Source organism: Apteryx mantelli, chromosome 41 (assembly GCF_036417845.1).
Source record: "Apteryx mantelli isolate bAptMan1 chromosome 41, bAptMan1.hap1, whole genome shotgun sequence".
Lineage (NCBI taxonomy): Eukaryota > Metazoa > Chordata > Aves > Apterygiformes > Apterygidae > Apteryx > Apteryx mantelli.
This window is the reverse complement of record NC_090018.1, coordinates 306369-330105: the sequence shown is the minus strand read 5'-3', so window position 1 is coordinate 330105 and position 23737 is coordinate 306369. Positions and strand designations below refer to the sequence as shown.

Sequence of the window (23737 nt, the reverse complement as noted above, 5' to 3'; positions counted from 1 at the left end):
TCTCTTCCCCGCCCCCCCCCGCGCGCACGCGCACGCACCGCGCCTGCGTGCGTGCCTGCGTGCGTGTCTGCGTGCGTGTCTGCGTGAGTGAGTGAGGAAGCCCGCGCGCCGCCGCCGCCGTGTGCCTCCGCCGGCGGGAGGCGCCGCCGCGGAGGCGCAGCGAGGCGAAGTAGTCCCCGGGCTCCGCCCCCTGACGCCGCGGAGGGATCCACAGACGTCGGCTCGCCTCGGCGCTTGGGTCGGCGCAGGCGGCCGGGACTTCTTGCGCACGTTTAAGGGACCGCAGCGCGCATGCGCCACGTGGCCGCTGCGGGGAGGGGGGCGGCGACGCGCGGGGGCCGCACAGAGGAGCGCGGGGCGGGGCCGCGCCAGGGCACGCCCACCCAGGGGCGGGGTCTAGGCGGAGACACGCCCCCACCCTGCGGAACCCCGCCCCGCCGTGCACCAACAGCCCCTGTAGCCCGGCTGTCCTGGCTCCTATAGCCCCGCTACCCCCGGCCCCTAAGGCCCCGCTGCCAGGGTCCCCTATGTCCCATGCACCTCCCGCTAGGGCCCAGCATGGCCCCAGTGCCCGGCCCCAGTGCCTATAGCGCCTCGAGCTCGCCAGAGGCCCCCATGGCCCTATAGCTGTGGTACCCACCGCCCACATGGTCTCTGTATCCCCCCTGCCCTGGCCCCTACAGCCCCGTAGCCCCCCTGCCCCAGTGCCATAGGGCCCTGTAGACTCCCTGCTGCAGCCCCTATGGCCCCTATGGCCCCCGTGGCCCCCCATCCCCATCCCCTATGGCCCCTATGGCCCCTGTAGCTCCCCGTCCCTGTCCCCCATGGCCCCTGCAGCCCCCGAGGCCCCCCGTCACCATCCCCTATGGCCCCTATGGCCCCTGTAGCTCCCCATCCCTGTCCCCTATGGCCCCTGCTGCCCCTGTGACCCCCATCCCCATCCCCTATGGCCCCTATGGCCCCTGTAGCCCCCCATCCCTGTCCCCTATGGCCCCTATGGCCCCTGTGACCTCCCATCCCCATCCCCTATGGCCCCTATGGCCCCTGTAGCCCCCCATCCCTGTCCCCTATGGCCCCTGCGGCCCCTGTGACCCCCATCCCCATCCCCTATGGCCCCTATGGCCCCTGTAGCCCCCCATCCCTGTCCCCTATGGCCCCTATGGCCCCTGTAGCCCCCTGTCCCCATCTTCTATGGCCCCTACGGCCCCTGCAGCCCCCCATCCCTGTCCCCTATGGCCCCTGCGGCCCCCCATCCCCGTCCCCTATGGCCCCTATGGCCCCTGTAGCCCCCCATCCCTGTCCCCTATGGCCCCTGCGGCCCCCGTGGCCCCCCGTCCCCATCCCCTACGGCCCCTATGGCCCCTGTAGCTCCCCATCCCTGTCCCCTATGGCCCCTGCTGCCCCTGTGACCCCCATCCCCTATGGCCCCTACGGCCCCTGTAGCCCCCCGTCCCTGTCCCCTATGGCCCCTGTGGCCCCCGTGGCCCCCCATCCCCGTCCCCTATGGCCCCTATGGCCCCTGTAGCCCCCCGTCCCTGTCCCCTATGGCCCCTGCGGCCCCCGTGGCCCCCCGTCCCCATCCCCTACGGCCCCTACGGCCCCCGTGGCCCCCCCAAGAAGGGGCGCAGGCGGGTTCGCACGCCACGGGACGGTCGGGCCATTTATGAAGCATCAAATATACAGTCTCTTATGTACAGCCCCGGCGCGGGCGCATGCGGGCGGGCGCCCGGCTCCCCCCGGGGGACCGGGCGGGGGGGCGGGGGGGTTAAAGTGCCATGTGACGTTCAGCCTGAGCCGGGGGGGGGGCCGGGGCCCGGCCCGGGGGCAGAGCCGCGGGGGGGGGGGAGGGCACGGGCCCAGGCGTCCGGGTCCCCCCCCAGCTGCCGCCCCGCACACGGGCCACGTGCAAGTGTCGGGGGGGGGGGGCGCCGCCGCCACGAGCTGCGCCAGGCCTCGGCGGCGGCGGGGGGGGGCTCACACCACGGTGCTGATGCGGTTCCCCCCCTTGGGCTTGGGGGGGCCCGGGGGGGGCTGGGACAGGGGCGAGGTGGGGCCGGCGGGCGAGTGGGGGCTGAGGGGGGTGTGGGGCGAGGGGGGGGGCAGGGGCGGGTAGGAGGGGTGGGGCGGGATGGGCGAGTGCGGGGGGGGGTGGTGGTGGTGGTGGTGGTGGTGGTGATGGTGGCCCGGGGGGGGGCCGCCCCCCCCGCCGCCGCCGCCGCCCCCCCCGCGCAGGGCGCCCCCCCCACCGCCGCCGCCCCCCCCGAAGACGAAGTGCTTGGCGGGGGCGGGGGGCGGCGGGGGGCGGTGGTGCGGGGGGGGGCCGGGCGGGTAGGCGTGGGGCAGCCCGTGGGGGGGGGCGGCGGGGCTGTAGAGGGGCAGGGGCGAGAGGGGCTGGCGGGGGGGGGCCGGGCCGGCGCCCCGCTTGCTGGGGCGGTGCAGGGTGTAGTGGGGGTGGGGCGGGGGGAAGCCCCCCCCGGGGGGGCCGTGCTGCTGGGGGGGCGCCGACAGCGGGGGCTGGGGCCCCCCGTGGAAGCGGGGGGGGGGCGCCGGCGGCGATGGCCGGCAGCGGCGGCGGCGGCGCGGGCCGGGCCGGCGGCGGTGGCTGCTGCTGGGGGTAGGGGGGGGGCGGCGGGGGGGGGCCGGGCCCCCCGCCGCCGCCGCCCCCCCCGCCGCCGGCCGCCCCCCCCGCCGCCGGGCCCCCCCCCCGCCGCCGCCGCCGTGGCAGTACTGGGCGTGCAGCGCCTGGAGCTTGGAGGGGCCGTCTGGGGCCGGGGGGGGCGCGGGGGGGTGGTGGTGGTGGTGGTGGGAGGAGGAGGCCGAGGAGGAGGAGGCCGAGGCCGAGGCGCAGGCGGCGGCGCCGGGGGGGGGCCCCGGGGGGGACCTTGCCGCGGCGGCTGCCGAAGAGGGAGCCCAGGAAGGACGAGGAGTTGGAGACGGGCCGGGGGGGCGGCTTGTAGCCCTCGGCCCCCCCCGGCGGCACCGCCGGTGCCCCCCGCGGCTGCGGCCGGGGGCTGCTGATGATGGAGCCCTGCGAGGGGGCAGCGTCAGCATGGTCACGCCCCCCCGGTTAGCCCCACCCCCTGGGTTAGCCCCACCCCTTGGAAGGGCAAGCCCCGCCTCCCAAGCATAGCCCCATCCTGTATATGGGCAAGCCCTGCCCCCTGGGATTAGCCCCACCCCCGGGATTAGCCCCACCCCTTGGAAGGGCAAGCCCCGCCTCCCAGGCATAGCCTCATCCTTTATATGGGCAAGCCCTGCCCCCTGGTATTAGCCCCACCCCCTGGGATTAGCCCCACCCCTTGGAAGGGCCAGCCCTGCCTCCCAGGCGGTCTCATCCCATATATGGGCAAACCCCACCCACTAGGATTAGCCCTGCCCCTGGAAGGGCCAGCCCCGCCTCCCAAGCATAGCCCCATCCCATATACGGGCAAACCCCACCTCCCAGGCAAGTCCCACCCCATATATGGGCAGGCCCTGCCCACTAAAATTAGCCCCACTCCATATATGGGCAAACCCCACCCACTAGGATTAGCCCTCCCCTGGAAGGGCCAGCCCCGCCTCCCAAGCATAGCCCCATCCCATATATGGGCAAACCCCACCTCCCAAGCATGTCCCACCCCATATATGGGCAGGCCCTGCCCACTAGGATTAGCCCCACCCCATGGAAGGGCCAGCCCCACCTCCCAAGCATAGCCCCATACCATATATGGGCAAACCCCACCTCCCAGGCAAGTCCCACCCCATATATGGGCAGGCCCTGCCCACTAGGATTAGCCCCACCCCATGGAAGGGCCAGCCCCGCCTCCCAGGCATAGCCCCACCCTGTAGGTGGGAAGCCCCAATCTCTAGGATTAGCCCCACCCCATATATGGGCAAGCCCCACCCCCTAGAGCAAGCCCCACCCCCAGAGCCAATGCGGCCCCATTGTTGGGCAAGCCCTACCCCAGGATAAGCCCTGCCCCCCCACAGAGGCCCCGCCCCAATGCCAAGAGGAGCCCCGCCTCCCACCTCAGCACCCAGGGGCGGGGCCAGGCCCGGGGGCGGGGCCATGGCCAGGGGCGGGGCCAGGCACCCCCTCACCTCGATGGTGCTGTCCAGGGATCCCACGCTGTTGCGCCGGCCCCGCTTGCCTGGGGGGGGCACAAGGGGGGGGTCACGCACCGGGGGCAGAGGCTGCCCCCAGCCCCACAGTTGGCCCCACGGCGGGGGCAAGGTCCCCCCAGGACCCATGGTGGGAGGAGACCCCCCAGCCCCACGGCAGGGCAATGTCCCCTCCCAGGACCCACAGCAGGGCAAGGTCCCCCCTGGCCCCATGGTGGGAGGAGACCCCCTAGGACCCAGGGCCGGGACCCACAGCAGGGTGAGGTCCCCCCCAGGTCTCATGGTGGGGGAGACCCCCCAGCCCCATGGCAGGGCAAGGCCCCCCCAGGGTCCCCCCCAGCCCCACGGCAGGGCAAGGTCCCCCCCAGGGTCCTCCCCAGGACCCACGTCAGGGCAAGGCCCCCCTAGGGTCCCCCCCAGCCCCAGGGCAGGGCAAGGCCCCCCCGGGGCCCCCCCCGCCCCCCGGCAAGGCCCGGCCCCACGGGGGCTCACCGCCGTCGGAGAGGTCGCGCAGGGAGCTGCTCAGGGCGCTGCGCTTGAGCCCCTCGGGGGGGGCGAAGGCCTCGTCCAGGCTGCTGCGGCTCAGGCCGTTGAGGGCGTCGCGGGGGGGCCCCGGGCCCCGGGCCCCCGCCACCCCCTTCTGCTTCTCCAGCTCCGCTGCGGCACCCGGTGCCCGTCACCCCGGTGCCCGGGCACCCGCGGCCCACACGCCGGCTGGGGCGCCCAGAGCCCCAGGGCCCCTCCCAGTTCCCCCAGAGCCCATCCCAGTTCCCCCATGGCACCCAGGGCCCATCCCAGTTCCCCCAGGACCCATCCCAGTTCTCCCAGGGCCCCTCCCAGTTCCCCCAGTGCTCCCAGGGCTCCTCCCAGCTCCCCCAGTTCCCCCAGAGCCCATCCCAGTTCCCCCAGGACCCATCCCAGTTCTCCCAGGGCCCCTCCCAGTTCCCCCAGTGCTCCCAGGGCTCCTCCCAGCCCCCCCAGTTCCCCCAGAGCCTGTCCCAGTTCCCCCAGAGCCCCTCCCAGCTCCCCCAGTTCCCCCAGAGCCTGTCCCAGTTCCCCTAGGGCCCATCCCAGTTCCCCCAGTGCACCCAGAGCCCAGCATAGGGCCCCCAGGGCCCCCAGAGCCCATCCCAGTGTTCCCAGCACCCCCAGGGCCCATCCCAGTTCCCCCAGAGCCCTCAGGGTCTCCCCCAGTGTCCCCAGAGCCCATCCCAGTTCTTCCAGGGACCTCAGAACCTCTCCCAGTGCCCCCAGCTCCCATCCCAGTGCCCCCAGTGCCCCCAGCTCCTGTCCCAGTGACCCCCAGCTCCTGTCCTGGCACTCCCATGCCCATCCCAGTGCCCCCAGTGCCCCCCAGCACCCATCCCAGTGCCCCCCAGTGCCCCTAGAGCCCATCCTGGTGGACCCAGAGCCCGTCCCAGTGCCCCCACGCCCATCCCAGCACTCCCAGCGCCCGTCCTGGCGCCCATGCCAGCGCCCGCGGGGCCCCGGGCGGCGCGGCTCACCCTCCACGCGGTACTTCTCCATCTCCTGCACCTCAGCCACGGACTCGCGCAGGTCGCTGGCGAAGCGCAGCCGGTCCTGGGGGCTCGGCGCGTTGAAGACGATCAGCACCTTCCGCTCCCCCCCCGGCGCCGCTGACAGCAGCTTGATCCCGAACTGGTAATCTAGGGCGCCGCCGTGGGTCAGTGCGGGGGGCGGGGGGCACTGGGGGCGCAGGGGCAGGGTAGTGGGGGGGCACCGAGGGGTGCCGGGGGGCTGGAGCAGGCTGGGGTAGCCTGTGAGGTCTCCATGGGGCGCCATGGGGGAGAGGGGCATCCCATGGGGTGCCATGGGGCAGTGGGGCATCCCGCAGGGCGGCAGAACATCTCATGGGGGTACCATGGGGGTACCATGGGTCACCGTGGGGCAGCAGAGCATGCCGTGGGGGCTCTGTGGGGCATCGTGGGGCAGCGGGGCACCCCATGGGGTGCCATGGGGCAGCGGGACACCCCACAGGGGCACCATGGGTTCCCGTGGGGCAGCAGGGCATCCCATGGGGGCACCATGCGGTGCCACGGGGCAGCGGAGCATGCCACGAGGGCACCGTGGGACACTGTGGGACACCATGGGGCAGTGGGACATGCCATGGGGGCTCCATGGAGCACCGTGGGGCAGCGCGGCATCCCACGGGGGCACCGTGGGGCACCATGGGGCAGCGGACCATGCCGTGGGGCACCGTGGGGCTCACAGGCATTCTGGAAGAGCTGCATGTGCATCTCGACGAGGGGGAAGCTCTGGCGGAAGCTGTAGGTCACCAGGATCTTCTTCTTCTGGAAGATCTTCGTCACCTGCCGGGGCGCGAGGTCAGCGGGGACCCCGGCGTCCGGGAGCCCCGCCCCGCCCGGGGGACCCCGGCATCTGGGCCCCCGCTCCGCCCCACGCTCACCACCAGCAGGTCGTTGAAGAGGAAGACCTCGCGCTGGTGCAGCCCCAGGCGCTGGGGCCGGTTGGGGTCGGGCACCTCGTAGAGCTGGCAGCAGCACACCAGGCGCCGGTGGGGCAGGGACAGCACCTGGGGGGCAGGGTCAGTGCTGGGGGTGGAGCCTGGCCAGCCCCACCCCCTCGACGTTGCCCTGCCCCACGTGTGGGGTCACCTAGACCAGACCTGTCCCTCCATAAGGTCACCTAGAACGCCCTGCCCTGGCTACGGGGCCACCTGGAGCATTGCCCCATGGCATCACCTAGAACATTCCTCTATAGGGTCACCTACAACACCTCTCCATAGGGACACCTAGAACATTAACCCATAGGGTCACCCAGGACGTTTCTCTGCAGTGTCACCTACAGTGCCAGCCCATAGGGTCACCCAGAACATCCTACTCTGGCTATAGGTTATCTAGAACATCCTTCCAGAGCGTCATGTAGGATGCGCCTCCATAGGTCACGTAAGACACCTCTCCATAAGGTCACCTACAAGGTCCTGGCCTAAATATAGGGTCACCCCGGGCCTGCCCCCCCTTGGCCCAGCCCTTGGCCCCACCCCTTCACCCACCGGCTTCTTGCCGACGATCATGCGCTCGACAGCCTGGACTTGGGAGACGTGGTCGTCGTTGGTGCGCAGCTCCCGGCTCTGGATGCGCTGGTAGATGCCCACCAGCATGTCCCGGGGGATGTCCTCACCATTGTCCACCCCTGCGCGACACCCGGCCCCCGCTAAAGAACCCGGGTTCTCAAGCAGGTGGGGTGCCATCGGGGGTGGGAGGGATGGGGCTGCGGCTCTCACCTCGGAGGTTCTTGATGAAGTCCTCCAGTTTCATCTTGCGCTCAGCCTTGACGCTGGGGCTGTACATGTCAGTGTTGAGGAGGATGATGGCGAAGGCCAGGATGAAGATGGTGTCCGGGTTCCGGAACTGGCGCAGCAGGGCCGCGTTACACACGCAGTAGCGCTGGCTGCGGGGCGGACAATCCCCACGGCCCATGGGGTGAGGGCGCCCCACGGCCACCCCCACGCGGCCAGGGCTGGCCTGGCCAGGAGGGTTCTAGACCGCACAATGGTCCTGGCGCGATCCAGGCCCCCGGTTCCCTAGAGTGTCACCACGTTGCATGTGGGGCACCAGCCATAAGGGCACCCCCCCCGTGGTCCCTTGGGTCACCTAGAACGTCTCTCTGGTCCAGCACCACCGCCCCAGTACCACCACCAGCACCTCCACCTCGACCCATCCCATCTAGGGCAACTAAGGACACGGCTCCCCTCTGCCCAGAGGACACCCGTTCTGGAGAATGTTCTAGATCGCACAACTGCTTCTAGACTGTGCAATGGCTCAACAGCCTTCCCAGCTCTAGGTGGCACCGGGGGGAGGAGGGAGGTGTCAGCTCTCACCTGAAGGCCTCGATCAAGCGCTCGACCTTCTGGGCCTCGCCCTGCACCCGGATGTGGGACTGGAACTTGCGGAGCGCCTCGTCCAGCTCCATGCCAGAGAAGTCCATCTCGTCCACCACGCAGCTGTGGGAGAGCCACAACACCCCAAAGCTGGCCTCGGCCCCGAGCACTGGTGTGGGGCCGCCCCGCTGTCGCCCAGGCCACCCCGCTGCCGCTTACTCGAGAACATCGCGGTTGAACTGCTTCTGCCGGTTGCCGAGGAACTCGCCGATCATCTGCCGGCTCAGCCCCTTGCGCTCCAGGATGAAGTGGGCGACCCCCACGGGGGTGTCGGAGAGGAAGCCCCTCTCGATCAGGTACTGGATCCCCTTCTCCGGCTTCCTGCGCAGAGATGGGCCCAGGGTTGCCTGGCTGCAGGGCAGCCTGGAGCCCTCCCAACAGTGCTGCCCCGTCCCCGCTGGACAGGGCCTCGACCGCCCCCCTGGGGTCACCTGAAATGCCACCCAGTCCTCCCTATAGGGTCACCTAGAATGCCACCATGTTCTACCTATAGAGTCACCTAGAACATCATCTTGCCATGACGGTAGGGCCATCTAGAACACCAATCTGTTCTTCCTATACAATCACCTCGAACAATGTCCTGTTGTTGCCATAGGATCACCTAGAACATCACCCTGCCCTCCCCAAAGTCTCACCTAGAACAACACTGTTCTCCCCATAGGCTCACTTAGAATGCTACCTTGTTCTTGCTGTAGGGTCACCTAGAACAGCATGCTGTTTTCCCTATAGGGTCACCTAGAACAAAACTCTGTCCTCACCATAGGGTCACCTAGAACAATATCCTGTCCTTGCTATAGAGCCACCTACAACATCACTCTGCCTTCCTTAAAGGGTCACCTAAAACACCACCCTATCCTTTGTTGAGCATCACCTAGAACACCATCCTGTCTTCCCCAGAGGGTCACCTAGAACACCACCCTGCTCTCCATAGCGGGTCCCCCAGGACCTCTCACGTCCCCCGGCCGCCCCCGCGCCCCTCACTTGTTGAAGAGGTTGAGGCCGATGCGGTACTGCCGGCGCTGCACCACGTCGTTGTTGAGGGCCGGCGAGTCCCAGCTCTGGCGCGGCTCGCGCTGGTAGGTCTGCTTGCCGGGGGGCGGGGGGCCGGGGGGCTGCGGCGGGGCGGCCGGCGGGGGCGGCGGGGGCGGCGGGGGCGGGTCGCGCAGGCTGTCGCGCGACGAGGACCCCGAGGAGCAGTTGAGGGTCTCGTTGGAGTTGGAGCTGCTGCGCAGGCTGTCGTTGTCGCCCTCGGAGCCCTCCTCGGGGGGCAGGCACCCGGCGGGGGGGCCGGCGACGGCGGCGGGGGGTGGCGGCGGTGGCGGCGGCTCGGCGTGGAAGCAGCGGTGAGGGTGGGGGCCGCGGGCGGGGGGGTTGCCGGGGGCCGGGGGGCCGCCCCGGGGCAGGGTGCCCCCCGCCTCGGGCTCGAAGGGGCCCCCGCGGCTGAGGGAGCCGCGGTCGGAGCGGTCGCTGAGGTCCACGGAGCTGTCGCTGGGGGGCTCCACGGTGAGCAGCGGCAGGTGCCCCCCCCCGGCCCGGCCCCGGCACTCCAGGCAGGGGGGGCCGCGGCGCGGCGGGGCCGGCGCCCCCCCGCCGGGGCCCTCCTCGGGGCCGCCCCAGGGCTCGGGGCGGGACGGGGGGTTGCCGGGGGGCGCCGGGGGGCCGGCGGGGGCGGCGGGGGCCGCCGGGGCCCCCCCCCTCGGCGCTGGGGGGCCGCTCCAGTGACAGCGACGAGCCGGGCAGCCCCTCGTCCAGGTAGAGGGTGACGTCGCTGAAGGAGGTGGCGGCGCTGTCGCCCGCCGGCCCCGGCCCCCCCTCGGGGAGTCCCGGCGCCCCTGGCGGGGCCCCCCGGCACCCCAGCGCCTCATCGATGGAGGCCGCCAGCGACTGCACCTGCGGGGGGGAGGGGGCGGAGCTCAGGGCCTAGCCACGCCCCTGGGTTGCTAGCTAGCCACGCCCACCCCAGAAGCCCTGCCCCCAGAGCCTCTCACCTGTTGCCCCAAGCCCCGCCCCCAGGCTGCTAGCCACGCCCACCCCAGGAGCCCCACCCCCAGAGCCTCTCACCACCCCTGCTGCCCCAAGCCCCGCCCCTGAGGCTCTAGCCCCACCCACTGCCACAAGCCCCACCCTTGGCCTGCTAACCACACTCCTGCAAGCCCCGCCCCACAGAGCCCCTAACCACGCCCCTGCCAAAAGCCCTGCCCCAAGGCTCTAGCCACACCCACCCTCTCCCAAGCCCCATCCCAAACCTCTAGTCCCACCCACTGGCATAAGCCCCACCCCAAGCCTAGCCCCGCCCCACCATAAGCCCCACCCCAGAGCTTCTATTCCCCCCACCATAAGCCCTGCCCTGAGCCTCTAGCCCCTCCTCCAGAGCCACCCCTGCCCAGAACCCCTAGCCCTGCCCCTAGAGTTCCAAGCCCCACCCAGAACCCCAGTCCCACCCCCAGGACAAGCCCCACCCCCAGAGCCCCTATCCCACCAAGCCTTTATCCCTGCCCCCAGCACCCCTAGCCCCACCCCCAGCACCCCTAGCCCCACCCGCAGAGACCATAGCCCCACCCCAAAGCCTCTATCCTGCCCCCAGAGCCCCATCTTGCCCCTAGTTCAAGCCCCGCCCCAGAACCCCTAGTCCCACCCCCAGCTCAAGCCCTGCCCCAGAGACCTATCCCTGCCCCCATAGCCCTAGCCCCACCTCAAAGTCCCTATCCCCACTCCCAGAGCCCCTAGCCCCACCCCCCAGCCTCCATCCGCATCCCCAGCTCAGGCCCCACCTCCATAGCCCTAGCCCCACCCCCAGAGCCCTAGCCCCGCCCCCAGAGCCCCAGCCCCGCCCCCCACCCGCACCTGCTGGGCAAAGGCCTCCTCCAGGTCGGCGGCGCCGGGGCCGAAGTCGGCAGAGGCCGAGAGGTGCCGGGGGGGGCTGGGGGGCCCCCCGCCGCCCGGGGCGCCCCCCCCGCCGCTGCCGGGGCCCCCCACCGCCGCAGCAGCCGCGGGCTCGGGGGGGCCGGCGGGGGGCTCGGCGGCGGCGGCGGCACCGTCCAGCCCCGCGCGGCAGGAGCCGCCGTAGCGGGGGGCGCGCCGGGGCCCGCGCGGCCCCCCCAGCGCCCCCTCGTCCAGCGAGGCCGGCTTGCCCTCGAAGTAGGGGGCGGGCGGCGGGGGGGGCCCAGGCCCCGGGGCCGGGGGGCCACGGTCGTACTCCTCGAAGGAGAACTGGAGGCGCATGCCGGCCAGCGCCAGGCGGCGCGAGCGGCGGCTCTCGGCCGCCGAGCTGCGCAGCCGCTCGAACTTCTTGGCCATGCGGTAGCGGCGGAAGGCGGCCTGGATGGTGCGTGCCGCCCGCCGCGTCCGGAAGTACCCCCCGTACTTGCGCTCCAGCATCTCCACCTGCCGCGGCAGCACGGGCACACGGGGCGGCACGGGGGGGCGGGGGGGCGCAGACACAAGGACGTGGAGAAGGACACGGGGAGGGACATGGGGACCGGTACAGGCATGGGGACGCAGGGACACGGGCAAGGACACAGCGACAGGGACACAGGGATGGGGACGGGGACACAGGGAGGGACATGGGGACACAGGGGACATGGACACAGGGATGGGGACAGGGATGGGGATGAGGACACAAGGAGGGACATGGAGACACAGGGAGGGACACGGGGACAGGAGGAGACAGGTCAGAACAGTGACAAAACTGAGGCGACACCCGGGGCGGGGGCAGAAACCACCCGGGGACAGAGGGGACGGGGGCAGCACCAGGCTCACACGAGGCCACCTCGCACGAGGGGCTGGGGCTGCCGCACGGGGGGTCAGGGGCCTCCCGCGGGGACGGGGACCCTCGCACGGGGACCCACCCTGGCCGGGGATGCCCCCTCGCACGAGGACAGCCATGCACACGAGGACGCCCCATGCACACGAGGACGTCCCTCGCACGAGGGTCCCCCCCTGCACAAGGACCCCCCCCCCCCCATGAGGACCCGCCGTGCAGGAGGCGGCCGCACCTTCTTGTCCTGCAGGTCGGTGGAGAGCTCGTAGCTGTCGCTGAGGGCCTTGGGCCGCTTGCTCTCCTCCTCCTCCTGCATGCGCAGGGCCACGCTGGCGGGCTGCGGCGGCAGGCGGGCGGCCCGGCCCCAGGGCGGGGGGACGGCGCCGGGGGCCCCCACGGGCGCCGGCGGCTCGGGGGCCGGCTCGGGCGCGCAGCGGTACGGCGCCTGCCGGCCAGGACTCTCGGGCAGCGGCCCCCCGCCCTCGCTGCCGGGGCCTTCGCCCTCCACACTGCGGGACAGCAGCACCCGTCAGCGCGCGAAGGGTCCCCGCAGCCCCCCGCAGCCCCCCGCACCTGGGGCACCAAGAACCGCCCCCCCCCCACGCCAGGCCCGGAGCCCCCGGGGGGACCAGGAACGTCAGGAGCCCCCAGGAGCCCAGAGGCGTCAAACGCCCGTGCGGAGCCCCCCGGTGCCCGGAGCCGCCAGGATCCCACCCAGATCCCACCCAGAGCCGCCTGGATCCCATCCAGATCCCCCCCCGTGCCCGGAGCCTCCGGGATCCCCTCTAGAGCCCATCCAGAGCCCCCCGGTGCCCGGCGCCACCTGGATCCCATCCAGATCCCCCCCCCGTGCCCGGAGCCACCTGCATCCCCTCTAGAGCCCGTCCAGAGCCCCCCAGTGCCCGGAACCGCCAGGATCCCACCCAGATCCCACCCAGAGCCGCCTGGATCCCATCCAGATCCCTCCCCGGTGCCCGGAGCCACCTGGATCCCCTCTAGAGCCCATCTAGAGCCCCCCCAGGGCAACCAGGGCTCTCTAGATCCCATCTGGAGCCCACATGGCACACGTAGAGCCCGCCTGGAGCCCACGCGGGACACACGGAGTTGTCTAGAGCCCGTCTAGAGCCCCCATGGGGCACCTAGAGCCCATCTGGAGCCCACGCAGGGCACACAGAGCCCATCCAGAGCACCCCCCAGGGCACCCGGAGCCACCTGGAGCCTGTCTAGAGCTCCCGTGGGGCATCTAGAGCCTGTCTGGAGCCCCCGGGGCACCCGGAGCCATCTGGAACCCATCTAGAGCCCCCATGGGGCCCCCAGATCCCGCCTAGAGCCCCCCCCAGGTTGCCCAGAGCTGTCTAGAGCCCATACAAAGCTTCCATGGGGCACCTAGAACCCATCTAGAGCCCGTCTGGAGCCCCCTGGGGCACCCAGAGCCATCTGGAGCCCATATAACGCCTCCATGGGGCACCTAGAACCAACCTAGAGCTCCTCTGGGGTGCCCAGAGCCATCTAGAACCCATATAAAGCCCCTCCTGGGGCACCTAGAGCCAATCTCGAGCCCCCCTGGGGCATCTAGAACCTGCCTGGAGCCCCCCAGGGTGCCCGGAGCTGTCTGGAGCCCCCCCGGGGGATCTAGAGCTGCCAGGAGCCGTGTGAGCAGGGAGCTCGGGGACACGCGTGTGCACACAGGGACGGGCCCCAGCACACAGGGACACGCGAGCGGCGCACGCAGGGCCCCACGGACATGCGAGCGCAGACACACGGACCCGCAGGGAGACGCGGACACAGGGATGCACACAGGGACACGGATGCGGGGACGCGGGGACGCGGCAGCTCCGGGGCGGTGCGCTCCCTGCCCCCACCCGACGGCTGGACCCACACACAGGGTTCGCGGCCCCGAGGGCCCAGGCATCCGGGTGCCTCCCCCCCCCAGGACCCAGGTGTCCAGAGCGGCACAGAGGGGGGGAGCAGGTCGGGGGGCAGGTCTGGGGGGTCTCCGTGCCCAGGGGGACCCCGGGGTGGATCTGGGGGCCCCTCTGAGGGTCTGGGGGGGTCCTGGCACATCCAGGGGGGGCCCAAGGGGTCTGGAAGGTGTTGGGGGGGCCCAGGCAGGTCGCCAAGGCTCTGGGGCTGTCCAGGGGGGTCCCCAGGGATTTGGGGGCATCCAAGAAGGTGCAGGGGGGGTCCAGGGAAGGTGTAGGCAGTCCGGGGGGGCCACGAGGGTCTGAGGAGGGCCGGGGGGGGGCCATGGGGGTCTGGGGAGGGCCTGGCACATCTGGGGGGGGAGGGAAGGGCCTTGGGAGGGTGCGGGGGGCGTCAAGGGTCTGGGGGGGGTGAAGAGAGGCCCCCAAGGATGTGGGAGGGTCCGGGGGGGCCCAGGAGGGTCCCCAAGGGTCTGGGGTGGTCCAGAGGATGGCTGAGGGGGTTCAGGGAAGATGCTGGCGGCTCTGGGGGGGCACAGGGGTCTGGGGAGGGCCGGGGGGAGCACAGGACCTTGGGGGGGTCCTGGCACGTCCAGGGAGGGCCGGGGGGGTCCGGGAAGGGGGAATCAGGGCTCCAGGGGGGTCTGGGGGGCCCAGAAAGGTCCCCAAGGGTCTGGGGGGGTCCAGGGAAGATGCTGACAGCTCTGGGGAGGGCCGGGGGGGGGGCCATGGGGGCCTGGGAGGGTCCTGGCATGTCCGGGGAGGTCCGGGGGGGGAACCAGGGCTCCAGGGATGCCTGGGGGGGTCTGGGGGGGCCCAGGAGGGTCCCTAAGCGCCTGGGGGGGGGTCCGAGGGCATCCAGCAAAGATGCTGGCAGGTCCGGGGGGGCACAGGGGTGTGGGGAGGGTCGGGGGGGTCCTGGCACGTCTGGGGAGGTCCGGGGGGGGCCAGGAGGGTCCAGGGAAGATGCTGGCAGGTCCGGGGGGGCACAGGGGTGTGGGGAGGGCCGGGGGGGTCCTGGCACGTCTGGGGAGGTCCGGGGGGGCCCAGGAGGGTCCAGGGAAGATGCTGGCAGGTCCGGGGGGGGGGCTCAGGGGTCCGGGGAGGTCCGGGGGGGCCCAGGAGGGTCCAGGGAAGATACTGGCAGGTCCGGGGGGGCACAGGGGTGTGGGGAGGGCCGGGGGGGTCCTGGCACGTCCGGGGAGGTCCGGGGGGGCCCAGGAGGGTCCAGGGAAGATGCTGGCAGGTCCGGGGGGGCCGCAGGGGTCTGGGGAGGGCCGGGGGGGCCAGGAGGGTCCCCAAGCGCCTGGGGGGGGTCCGAGGGCGTCCAGGGAAGATGCTGGCGTGTCCGTGGGGGGCGCAGGGGTCTGGGTAGGGCTGGAGGGGGCCACAGGGGTCTGAGGGGGCCATGGCACGTCCAGGGAGGTCCGGGAGGAACCGGGGAGGAAGCGGGGGGCTCCGGTGGGCTGCGGGGGGGGGCCGGGGGGGTCCCCGGGGCCCGACTCACCCGTGCAGCAGGCGCTGCCGGAGCGGCCCCCGCCGCCGGTCCGCGGTGCACTGCAGGCACCACATGGCGGCGGGGCCGGGACCGGGACCGGGACCAGAACCGGGATGAGCACCGGGCCGGACCGGGCCGGGCCGGGCCGCGCCACCGCCCCCGGGCGGGAGGAGGAGGAGGAGCCGGCGGCGCCCCCCGGCTGGCGCCTCCCGGCCGCAGGCCCGGGGGAGCGGGGGGGGGGGGCTGTCCCGCGGGGGGGGGCGCTGGGGCGCGCCCGGACGCCGGGGCCCCCCGGACGCCTGGGTCCCCCGGGGTCTCCCGGCGGCGGCGGGGGGGAGGCTGGGGGGGCGGGGGGGGGCGCGCCCCGTCGGGGCCCGGCGCATGCGCGGGCGGCGCCCCCCGGCCGGCCCCGCCCGCGGTGGCGGTTGCCGTGGCGACGCGGCGGGCGGGGGCGGGGCTACGGGGGGGGGGTGCTGCCGTCACCATGGAGACCCCCGGAGGGGGAGGGAGGGCGGCGGCGGGCGCCGGGGTTCCCGCCGGCGGCCCCGCCCCTCCCACGTCACCGCCCGCCCCCCGAAGGAGCCCCGGGAGGCACCAAGATGGAGGCGTCGCCATGGCAACCGCCCCCCCCCCCCCGGGACCCAGGGCGTCCCTGCGGCCCCTATGGATCCCTGGGGCTCCACAGAGCCCCTATGGATCCCTATGGGTCAGTCCGGCCCCTATAGGTCCCTATGGGTCAGTCCAGCCCCTATAGGTGCCTGTGGGCCAGTCCGGCCCCTACAGCCCCCTGAGGCTCCATAGAGCCCCTACAGATCCTGGAGGTCCATACGGTCCCTACAGGCCCTGGGGGTCCCTATGGCTCCTACAGCCCCTGGGGGTCCGTGTGGCCCCTATAACGTCCTGTAGGGCTCTGTGGGGGAGCCCCGCACTGCCTGGGAAGGACGGGGCATCGCACGACGGCCCCCGTGTGACACACGATGGCCCCTACCGCGTGATGGCTCCCCTCGCACGACGGCCCCCACGCGACGCAGGCGCCCTGGCACGAGGCAGGGGACGGGGATGGGGACGGGGCACCGCAGGGGAAGCTCCTGCGCCGGCCACGGCCGGGCTGGGGGGGACACGGGGGGACACGGGGGGACACAGGGGGACATGGCCAGGCACAAGGGGACGCGGGGGGACATGGGGACACGGGGGGACACGGGGACACAGGGACACGAGGGGACACGGCCAGGCACGAAGGGACACGGGGGGACATGGGGACACGGGGGGACACGGCCAGGCACAAAGGGACATGGGGGGGATGCAGGGACACACAGGGGGGACGTGGGGGGAACCAGGGACCAGTGTCAGGGCCGGGGGGAGCAGCGGGGGGGGAGGGGAGCCCCGCGGGGGCCCAGGCGTCCGGGGGCTCTTACCTGCGGGCGGGGGAGGTTGGAGGCGCCGTGGAGAGGGAGACGGCGAGAACCTGGATGGGGACTGGGATGGGGACGGACGGAGGGACGGATGGATGGAGGGATGGAAGGAGGGATGGAAGGAGGGATGGAAGGAGGGATGGAAGGAGGGATGGAAGGACAGGGGGACGGAAGGATGGATGGACGGATGAACAGGGGAACGGATGGAAAGATGGAAGGATGGAGGGATGTACGGATGAGGGGATGGATGGAAGGACAGATGGAGGGATGGATTGACAGGGGGACGAATGGAGGGACAGAGGGACATACAGACAAAGGGATGGTGGGATGGACAGCAGGAGGAATGGAGGGAGGGATGGATGGATGGATGGACGGAGGGATGGACAGAGTGATGGATGGCAGGAGGGATGGATGGACAAACGGAGGGATGGTGGGAGGGATGGATGGATGGATGGAGGGATGGACGGACAGAGGGATGGACGGAGGGGCGGGTGTCTACTCCTGGCTATGGCTGGACGCAGGATGGGGGGTGAGTGCCAGAGCCGGGGGTGGGCGAGTGGCGGGACGGAGGGACAGGGGGACGGGGGACGAGGGGACGGCGGAGGAGGAGGACAAGGGGCAGAGAGAAGAGAGGAGAGAAAACACGGAGTCAAGAGCAGAGGCACGAGGGGGGGACACGGGGGCACAAGCAACACGAGAGCAGCTGCCACTTGGGGATGGCCGTGGGGCACGAAGGGCACGGACACGCGTGGGACAGACACACGTGGGGCACAAGGGCCACGGACAACAGGGGACATGGACGTGTGGGGCACAGACACGCGTGGGGCACGACGGCCACGGCCACGCAGAGCCGGGTCCGAGCAGGGACTGGGGCAGAACCAGCCCCACGGCGGCAGCGGCGGGTCCAGGCCCTCCCCGAGACCCACCCTGGGGCCCAGGCGTCCGGGACCCCGGCACTCACGTCTCGCCCTCCATGGCCACCCGCGCGGGGGCCCAGGCGTCCGGGCTCTGCGGGTCTATGGCGCGGGGGCTGGCACAGGTGGCGCCCGGACGCCTGGGCTCCCTCCGCGGGCGGGGGGAGGTGACGGAAGGGACCCAGGCGTCCGGGCTCGCAGGCCTGGCAAACTCATCACCGCCGCTGCCTCCTCCCTTCCTGCCCCCCCCCGCCCGGACGCCTGGGCTCTCCGGCCGGACTCCGAGGTCGGAAACGCCACCGTGGGGCTGGGCCTGGACTTCCTCCCTGCCCGGACGCCTGGGCCCCGGGGCGGGGGCTCTGGTGGCCCCCCCCACCTCGCACGAGGGGGCCGTGCAAGGCCCATGTGCACCGCGACGGGGGCAGGGCACGCCCGTGGGGCACCGTGGGCTCGTGCGGCGGCACACGGCCTCGCTCAGCCCTGCACAGCCTCGCACGGTATAATGAAGTGCTGTATGGCGTTGCACAACGTCGCACGGCCTTGCACAGCCTCGCACGGTGTAGCGCAGTGCTGTACGGCATTGCACAACATGGTGTGGCGTTGCACGATGTCGCGCAACCATGCACAGTGTTGCACGGCCTTGCATGAGCCAGCACGGCGTTGTGCTGCTGGGCAGAGCCCTGCAAGGCGTTACGCAGCAGTGCGGGGCCTTGCATTACCCGGCATGACTGTGCACGGCGTCGCACAGCCTTGCACAAGCTGGTGTGACGTCGCACGGCATCGCACGGCATTGCACAACGCCGCACGGCCTCACACAACCTGGTGTGACGTCACATGGCGTCACACGGCATTGCACAACGCCGCACAGCCTCGCACAAGCTGGTGTGACGTCGCACGGCATTGCACAACGCCGCACAGCCTCGCACAACCTGGTGTGACGTCGCACGGCATTGCACAACGCCGCATGGCCTCGCACAAGCTGGTGTGATGTCACATGGCGTCACACGGCATTGCACAACGCCGCACAGCCTCGCACAAGCTGGTGTGACGTCGCACGGCATTGCACAACGCCGCACAGCCTCGCACAACCTGGTGTGACGTCGCACGGCATTGCACAACGCCGCACGGCCTCGCACGGGGCTGCCCGACCTTGCGCATCATCAGCGCCCTCCGGGGATGCAGCGGCCCTGCGCCGCCGCCCCGTCGCGATACCGCCGCCCCGTCGCGATATCGCCGCCCCGTCGCGACGCGGGGGCCCCCGGGGTCACCGGGGTCGTTCCCACGGGTGGGGGAGGGGCGGGGCGCCGGGGGGCGGGGCGGGGCTGCGGTTGCCAGGCGACGCCGGCGGCCCCCGCTGTCACGCCTCCCCCACGCTGTCATCGCCGCCCGCGCCGTCGCCTGGCAACCGCCGCCACGTGCGCCCGGCGCCCCGGCAACGCGCCTCCCGGCCATGCCTGGGGAGCGGGGCCCAGGCGTCCGGGCGCCCAACCCCCCCCGCCCCCGGGGCCCAGGCGTCCGGGCGCCCAGCCTCCCCCCCTCCGCCCGCTCCGGGGGGGCCCAGGCGTCCGGTACTGACCTCACCGTCCTGGAGCTGTCCCGGTCGGACCTGGGGGGAGAGGGGGGGTGAGAGCGCGGCACGCTGGGGCCCCGGCGTCCGGGCCCCGCCCCGCCCCCGCCGCGGACCCAGGCGTCCGGGCCGCGGGCCAGGCCCGGCAGACGGGGCGGCCGCGGGGCGCCCTGACGCGGCTCCCCCCCCCGCGGCTCCGGCATCTGCTCGGACGTGGGGACGCGGGAGGACGCGGCCCCCCTGCCCCCCCCCGCCGGGCTGCGACGAGTTACGGCGGGGCTCAGCCCCCGGCACGCGTGCCAGGGTCTCAGGGCGCCCGGACGCCTGGGTCCCGGCAGGGGGAGCTAGACCGCAGCACAACATAGACCGTAGGGCAAACTAGACTGTAGGGCGACCTAGAACCGGGGTGTGCAATAGCAACGGGGGGCAGAGGGGGAGGCTCCCATTGGGCCTTGGGGTGGGGGCATTGGGCGACCCGCAATGTCATGTGACCCACAGCGCTGGGAGACCTAGAGCATAACTTGACCCGCAGCGTTGGGTGACCTAGAACATAAAGCAACCCACAGTGTTGGGTGACCTAGACTGTAAGGCGACCCTTAGCATTGGGCAACCTAGAACATAGGGCAACCCTTAGCATTGGGCAACCTAGAACATAGCTCGACCCACAACATTAGACAACCTAGAACATAGGGCTACCCACAGTGTTGGGCAACCTAGAACACAGGGTGATGCACAGCATTGGGCGACCTAGACCGTAGGGCAACCCGCAGCGTTGGGCGACCTAGAACGCGACGCCACGGAGCCCGTAGGGCGACCCAGCCCGCGGGCACGCGCAGGGGGCCGGGGGAACCGGCGCGGCCGCCCGGACGGGGGATTCCTTACTTCCGCTGGAGCGTGGTGGCGGGGCTGGTGCTGGTGCTGGTGCTGTGGCCGCCGGCGCCAGGGCTGGAGCTGCGGGAGGCCCCCCGGCTGAGCGGGCCCCTGTCGCGGTGGGCGCCGCTGCAGCGGTCCCGGGCGCAGGGCTCCGCGTAGTGCCCCTCGCGGCCCGCGTAGGGCCCGTCCCGCTCCAGTCGCTTCTGGTAGGCCAACGGGTATGGCGCGTCCCGCTCCAGGTGTCCCGGGTATGGAGCATCCCGGTCCAGGTGTCCCTGGTAGGGCACATCCCGGTCCAAGTGCCCTGAGTATGGAGCGTCCCGGTCCAAGTGCCCCGGATACGGAGCGTCCCGGTCCAGATGTGCCGGGTACGGAGCGTCCCGGTCCAGATGCCCCTGGTAGGGCACATCCCGCTCTAGGTGCCCCTGGTAGGGCGCGTCCCGGTCCAGATGCCCCTGGTAGGGCGCGTCCCGGTCCAGGTGTGCCGAGTATGGCGCGTCCCTGTCCAGGTGTGCCGAGTACTGCCCGTCGTGGTCCAGGTGCGCCAGGTACTGCCCGTCCCGCTCCGGCCGGCCCTGGTACTGCAGCTCCCGGTCCAGGTGGCCCGGGTAGGGCGCGTCACGGTCCCCGGGGCCCGGGAACTGGAGCTCCCGCTCCAGGCAGCCGGCGAACTGCCCGTCGCGCTCCGGCTGGCCCTGGTAGGGCCGGTCCCGCTCGGAGCGGCCCTGGTAGTGCCGCTCGCGCTCCTTGCGGCCCTGGTACTGGCCATCGCGCTCCGGCAGCGCCTCGTACTGCCCGTCGCGCTCCAGGCGCGCCAGGTAGGGAGCCTCGCGCTCCGGGTGGCCCTGGTAGGGCAGCTCCAGGTCCCGCTCCCGGTCCCCGTAGGGCGCCTCGTGCTCCAGGTGGCCGGCGTAGGGCGGCTCGTGGTCCAGGTGGCCCAGGTAGGGCGGCTCGCGCTCGCCGGGGCCCGTGAAGGGCAGGTCGGGGTCGGAGCCGGCAGGGAACTGCCCGTCGCGCTCCAGGTGGTTCTGGTACTGCCCGTCCTGCTCGGCGCGGCCCTGCCGGGGTGCAGCCGTCCGCGGGGGCTGCCGTGGGGCGCTGCCCCCGCCGGCCCTGCTCCACCGTCCCCCCTGGGACCCCCAGCCTGGCCCACAACCCCCCTACAGCCCCCCAGGGCCCCCAAACTGCCCCATAACCCCCCCGGTAGCCCCAACCCAGCCCATAACTCCCCTAGTAGCCCCAAACTGGCCCCATAACCCAACCTAGTAGCCCTGAACTTGCCTGTAACCCCCCTGGTAGCCCCAAACTTGACCTATAACCCCCCCAGTAGCCCCAAACTGGCCCCACAACCCTCCTGCTAGCTCCAGACTGGTCCATAACCCTCCCAGTAGCCCTGACCTGGCCTGTAACCCCCCAAGCACCTCTGACCGGACCCGCAGATCCTGAAAAACCTCTGACCTGGCCCATAGACCCCCCAGCACCCTGAGCGGGCCTGTACCCCTCAAGAACCTCCGACCTGGCCCATAGACCCCCAAGAACCTCTGACCTGGCCCATAGACCCCCAAGAACCTCTGACTGGGCCCATAGACCTCAAGTACCTCCATTCAGGCCCGCAGCCCCCCAGAACCTCCGACCTGGCCCACAGACCCCCAAGAACCTCCGACCTGGCCTGTACACCCCAAGAACCTCTGACCTGGCCCACAGACCCCAAGAACCTCCAAGCTGGCCCACAGACCCCCCAGAACCTCTGTCTGGGCCCGTAGACCCCCAGAACCTCCGACTTGGCCCACAGACCCCAAGAACCTCCGACCTGGCCTGTACACCCCAAGAACCTCTGACCGGACCCGTAGCCCCCTAGAACCTCTAAGCTGGCCCGCAGAGCCCAAGAACCTCTGACCTGGCTTGTACACCCCAAGAACCTCTGACTGGACCCGTAGCCCCCTAGAACCTCTAAGCTGGCCCGCAGAGCCCAAGAACCTCCAAGCTGGCCCGTAGACACCCCAGAACCTCCAACTGGGCCTGTAGACCCCCCAGAACCTCCGTCCAGGCCTGTAGCCCCCTAGAACCTCCGTCCGGGCCCGTAGACCCCCAGAACCTCCGACTTGGCCCACAGACCCCAAGAACCTCCAAGCTGGCCTGTAGACACCCCAGAACCTCCAGCTGGGCCCGTAGACCCCCCAGAACCTCCGTCCAGGCCTGCAGCCCCCCAGAACCTCCGTCCAGGCCCGTAGCCCCCCAGAACCTCCGACCTGGCCCGCAGCCCCCCCGAGCGGGCCCGCAGCCCCCCGCGCGGCGCGGTGCGGTGCCGGTGCGGTGCGGTGCAGGTGCTGCGCGGCGCGGCGGGGTACCTGTGCGGGGGGCGCGCGGCGGAGGCGCAGGTCGCGGTTCTCCCGCGCCAGGCGCTGCAGCTGCCCCTCGAGCTGGGCGATGCGGCGGCGCTGCGAGGCCAGGAGGTGCCGCTGGCTGGCGATGATGCGGTTCAGCTCCAGCAGGTACTGCACCGCCCGGTCGGGGGGCTCCCCCGCGCCCCCCGCGCCCCCCGCCGCCGCCATGCGCTACCCCCGCATCCGCCCGCGCCGGGGCCGGGGGGACCCGAGTGGGGGGGGGGGCTGGTTTGGGGGGGACCCTAGTGAGGGGTCCGGGGGGGGGCTGGTTGGGGGGGACCCCAGTGAGGGGTCCGGAGGGGGGGGTTGGTTGGGGGGGACCCGACTTAGGGGTCCGGGGGGGGGGTTGGTTTGGGGGGGACCCGACTTAGGGGTCCGGGGGGGGGTTGGTTGGGGGGGACCCGACTTAGGGGTCCGGGGGGGGGTGGTTTTCGGGGGGGACCCGACTTAGGGGTCCGGAGGGGGGGGTGGTTTGGGGGGGACCCGGAGGAGGGGGGTTTGGGGGGGTCAGGAAGGGGGAGGTTTTGGGGGGGGTCAGGAAGGGGGGTCCCGGGTTGGGGGGGTCAGGAACGGGGAGGTTTGGGGGCAGTCAGGAAGGGGGAAGGTCCCAGTTTGGGGGCAGGAATGGGGGTTTAGGGGTCCAGAGGGTTGGGGGGGGTCAGGAGGGGAGAGGTCCCAGTTTGGGGGTCGGGGGGGGTCTCGGTTTGGGGGCAGGAATGGGGGTTTAGGGGGTCTGGAGGGGTCCGGAGGGGGGGGTCCTGATTTGGGGGTCGGGGGGGCGGCAATGGCGGGGTCCCGGTTTGGGGGCAGGAAGGGGGTTTTAGGGGGTCCGAAGAGAGGATTTTGGGGGGGGCAGGAGGGGGGTCCCGGTTCGGGGGTCCGGAGCGGGGGGGCAGCAATGTGCGTCCCGGCTGGGGGTCGGGGGGGAGGTTGGGGGGCCGGAGGGAGGGGGCGGCCGGGGGGTCCCGGTCCGGGGGCAGGAACGGGGGTCCCGGGGGTCGGGGGGGAGGTTGGGGGCCCGGCCGAGGGGGGGGCAGCCGGGGGGGTCGCGGTCCGGGGGCAGGAACGGGGGTCGCGGGGGTCGCGGGGGAGGTTGGGGGCCCCTGCGGGGGGGGAGCAGCCGGGGGGGTCCCGGTTTGGGGGCGGGAGTGGGGGTCCCGGGGGTCGGGGGGGTCCCGGTCCCGGTGCCGGTGGCGGGGGGGGGCCGGGGGGGCCCGATCCGGGCGCGGAGCTCGGAGGGAGGAGGCGAGCCGGGGCGGGGGCGGGGCGGCGGGCGGGGCCGCGGGGGCCCAGGCGTCCGGGCGGCCCCTCCCCCCGCGCGCTGCGCCACCGCCCCCTCCCCCCGCGGCGGTGGGGGGGGCCCAGGCGTCCCGGTGGGGGGGGG

At 72.4% G+C, this 23737-nt stretch overlaps 1 protein-coding gene across 1 annotated transcript; it reads right to left on the bottom strand.

Moving 5' to 3' along the window:
- Positions 1–1974: 1974 nt before the first annotated feature.
- Positions 1975–22521, bottom strand: LOC106493907 (IQ motif and SEC7 domain-containing protein 1-like). Its single transcript, XM_067315080.1, is given in 20 exon segments — positions 1975–2071; positions 2729–2875; positions 2877–3028; positions 4081–4130; positions 4594–4758; positions 5607–5768; positions 6332–6431; positions 6530–6655; positions 7136–7275; positions 7367–7533; positions 7964–8086; positions 8183–8344; positions 9005–9642; positions 9674–9913; positions 10868–10929; positions 11044–11407; positions 12019–12292; positions 19106–19135; positions 19979–21027; positions 22318–22521. Coding segments are annotated over 20 exon segments (4452 nt in total).
- Positions 22522–23737: the final 1216 nt, after the last annotated feature.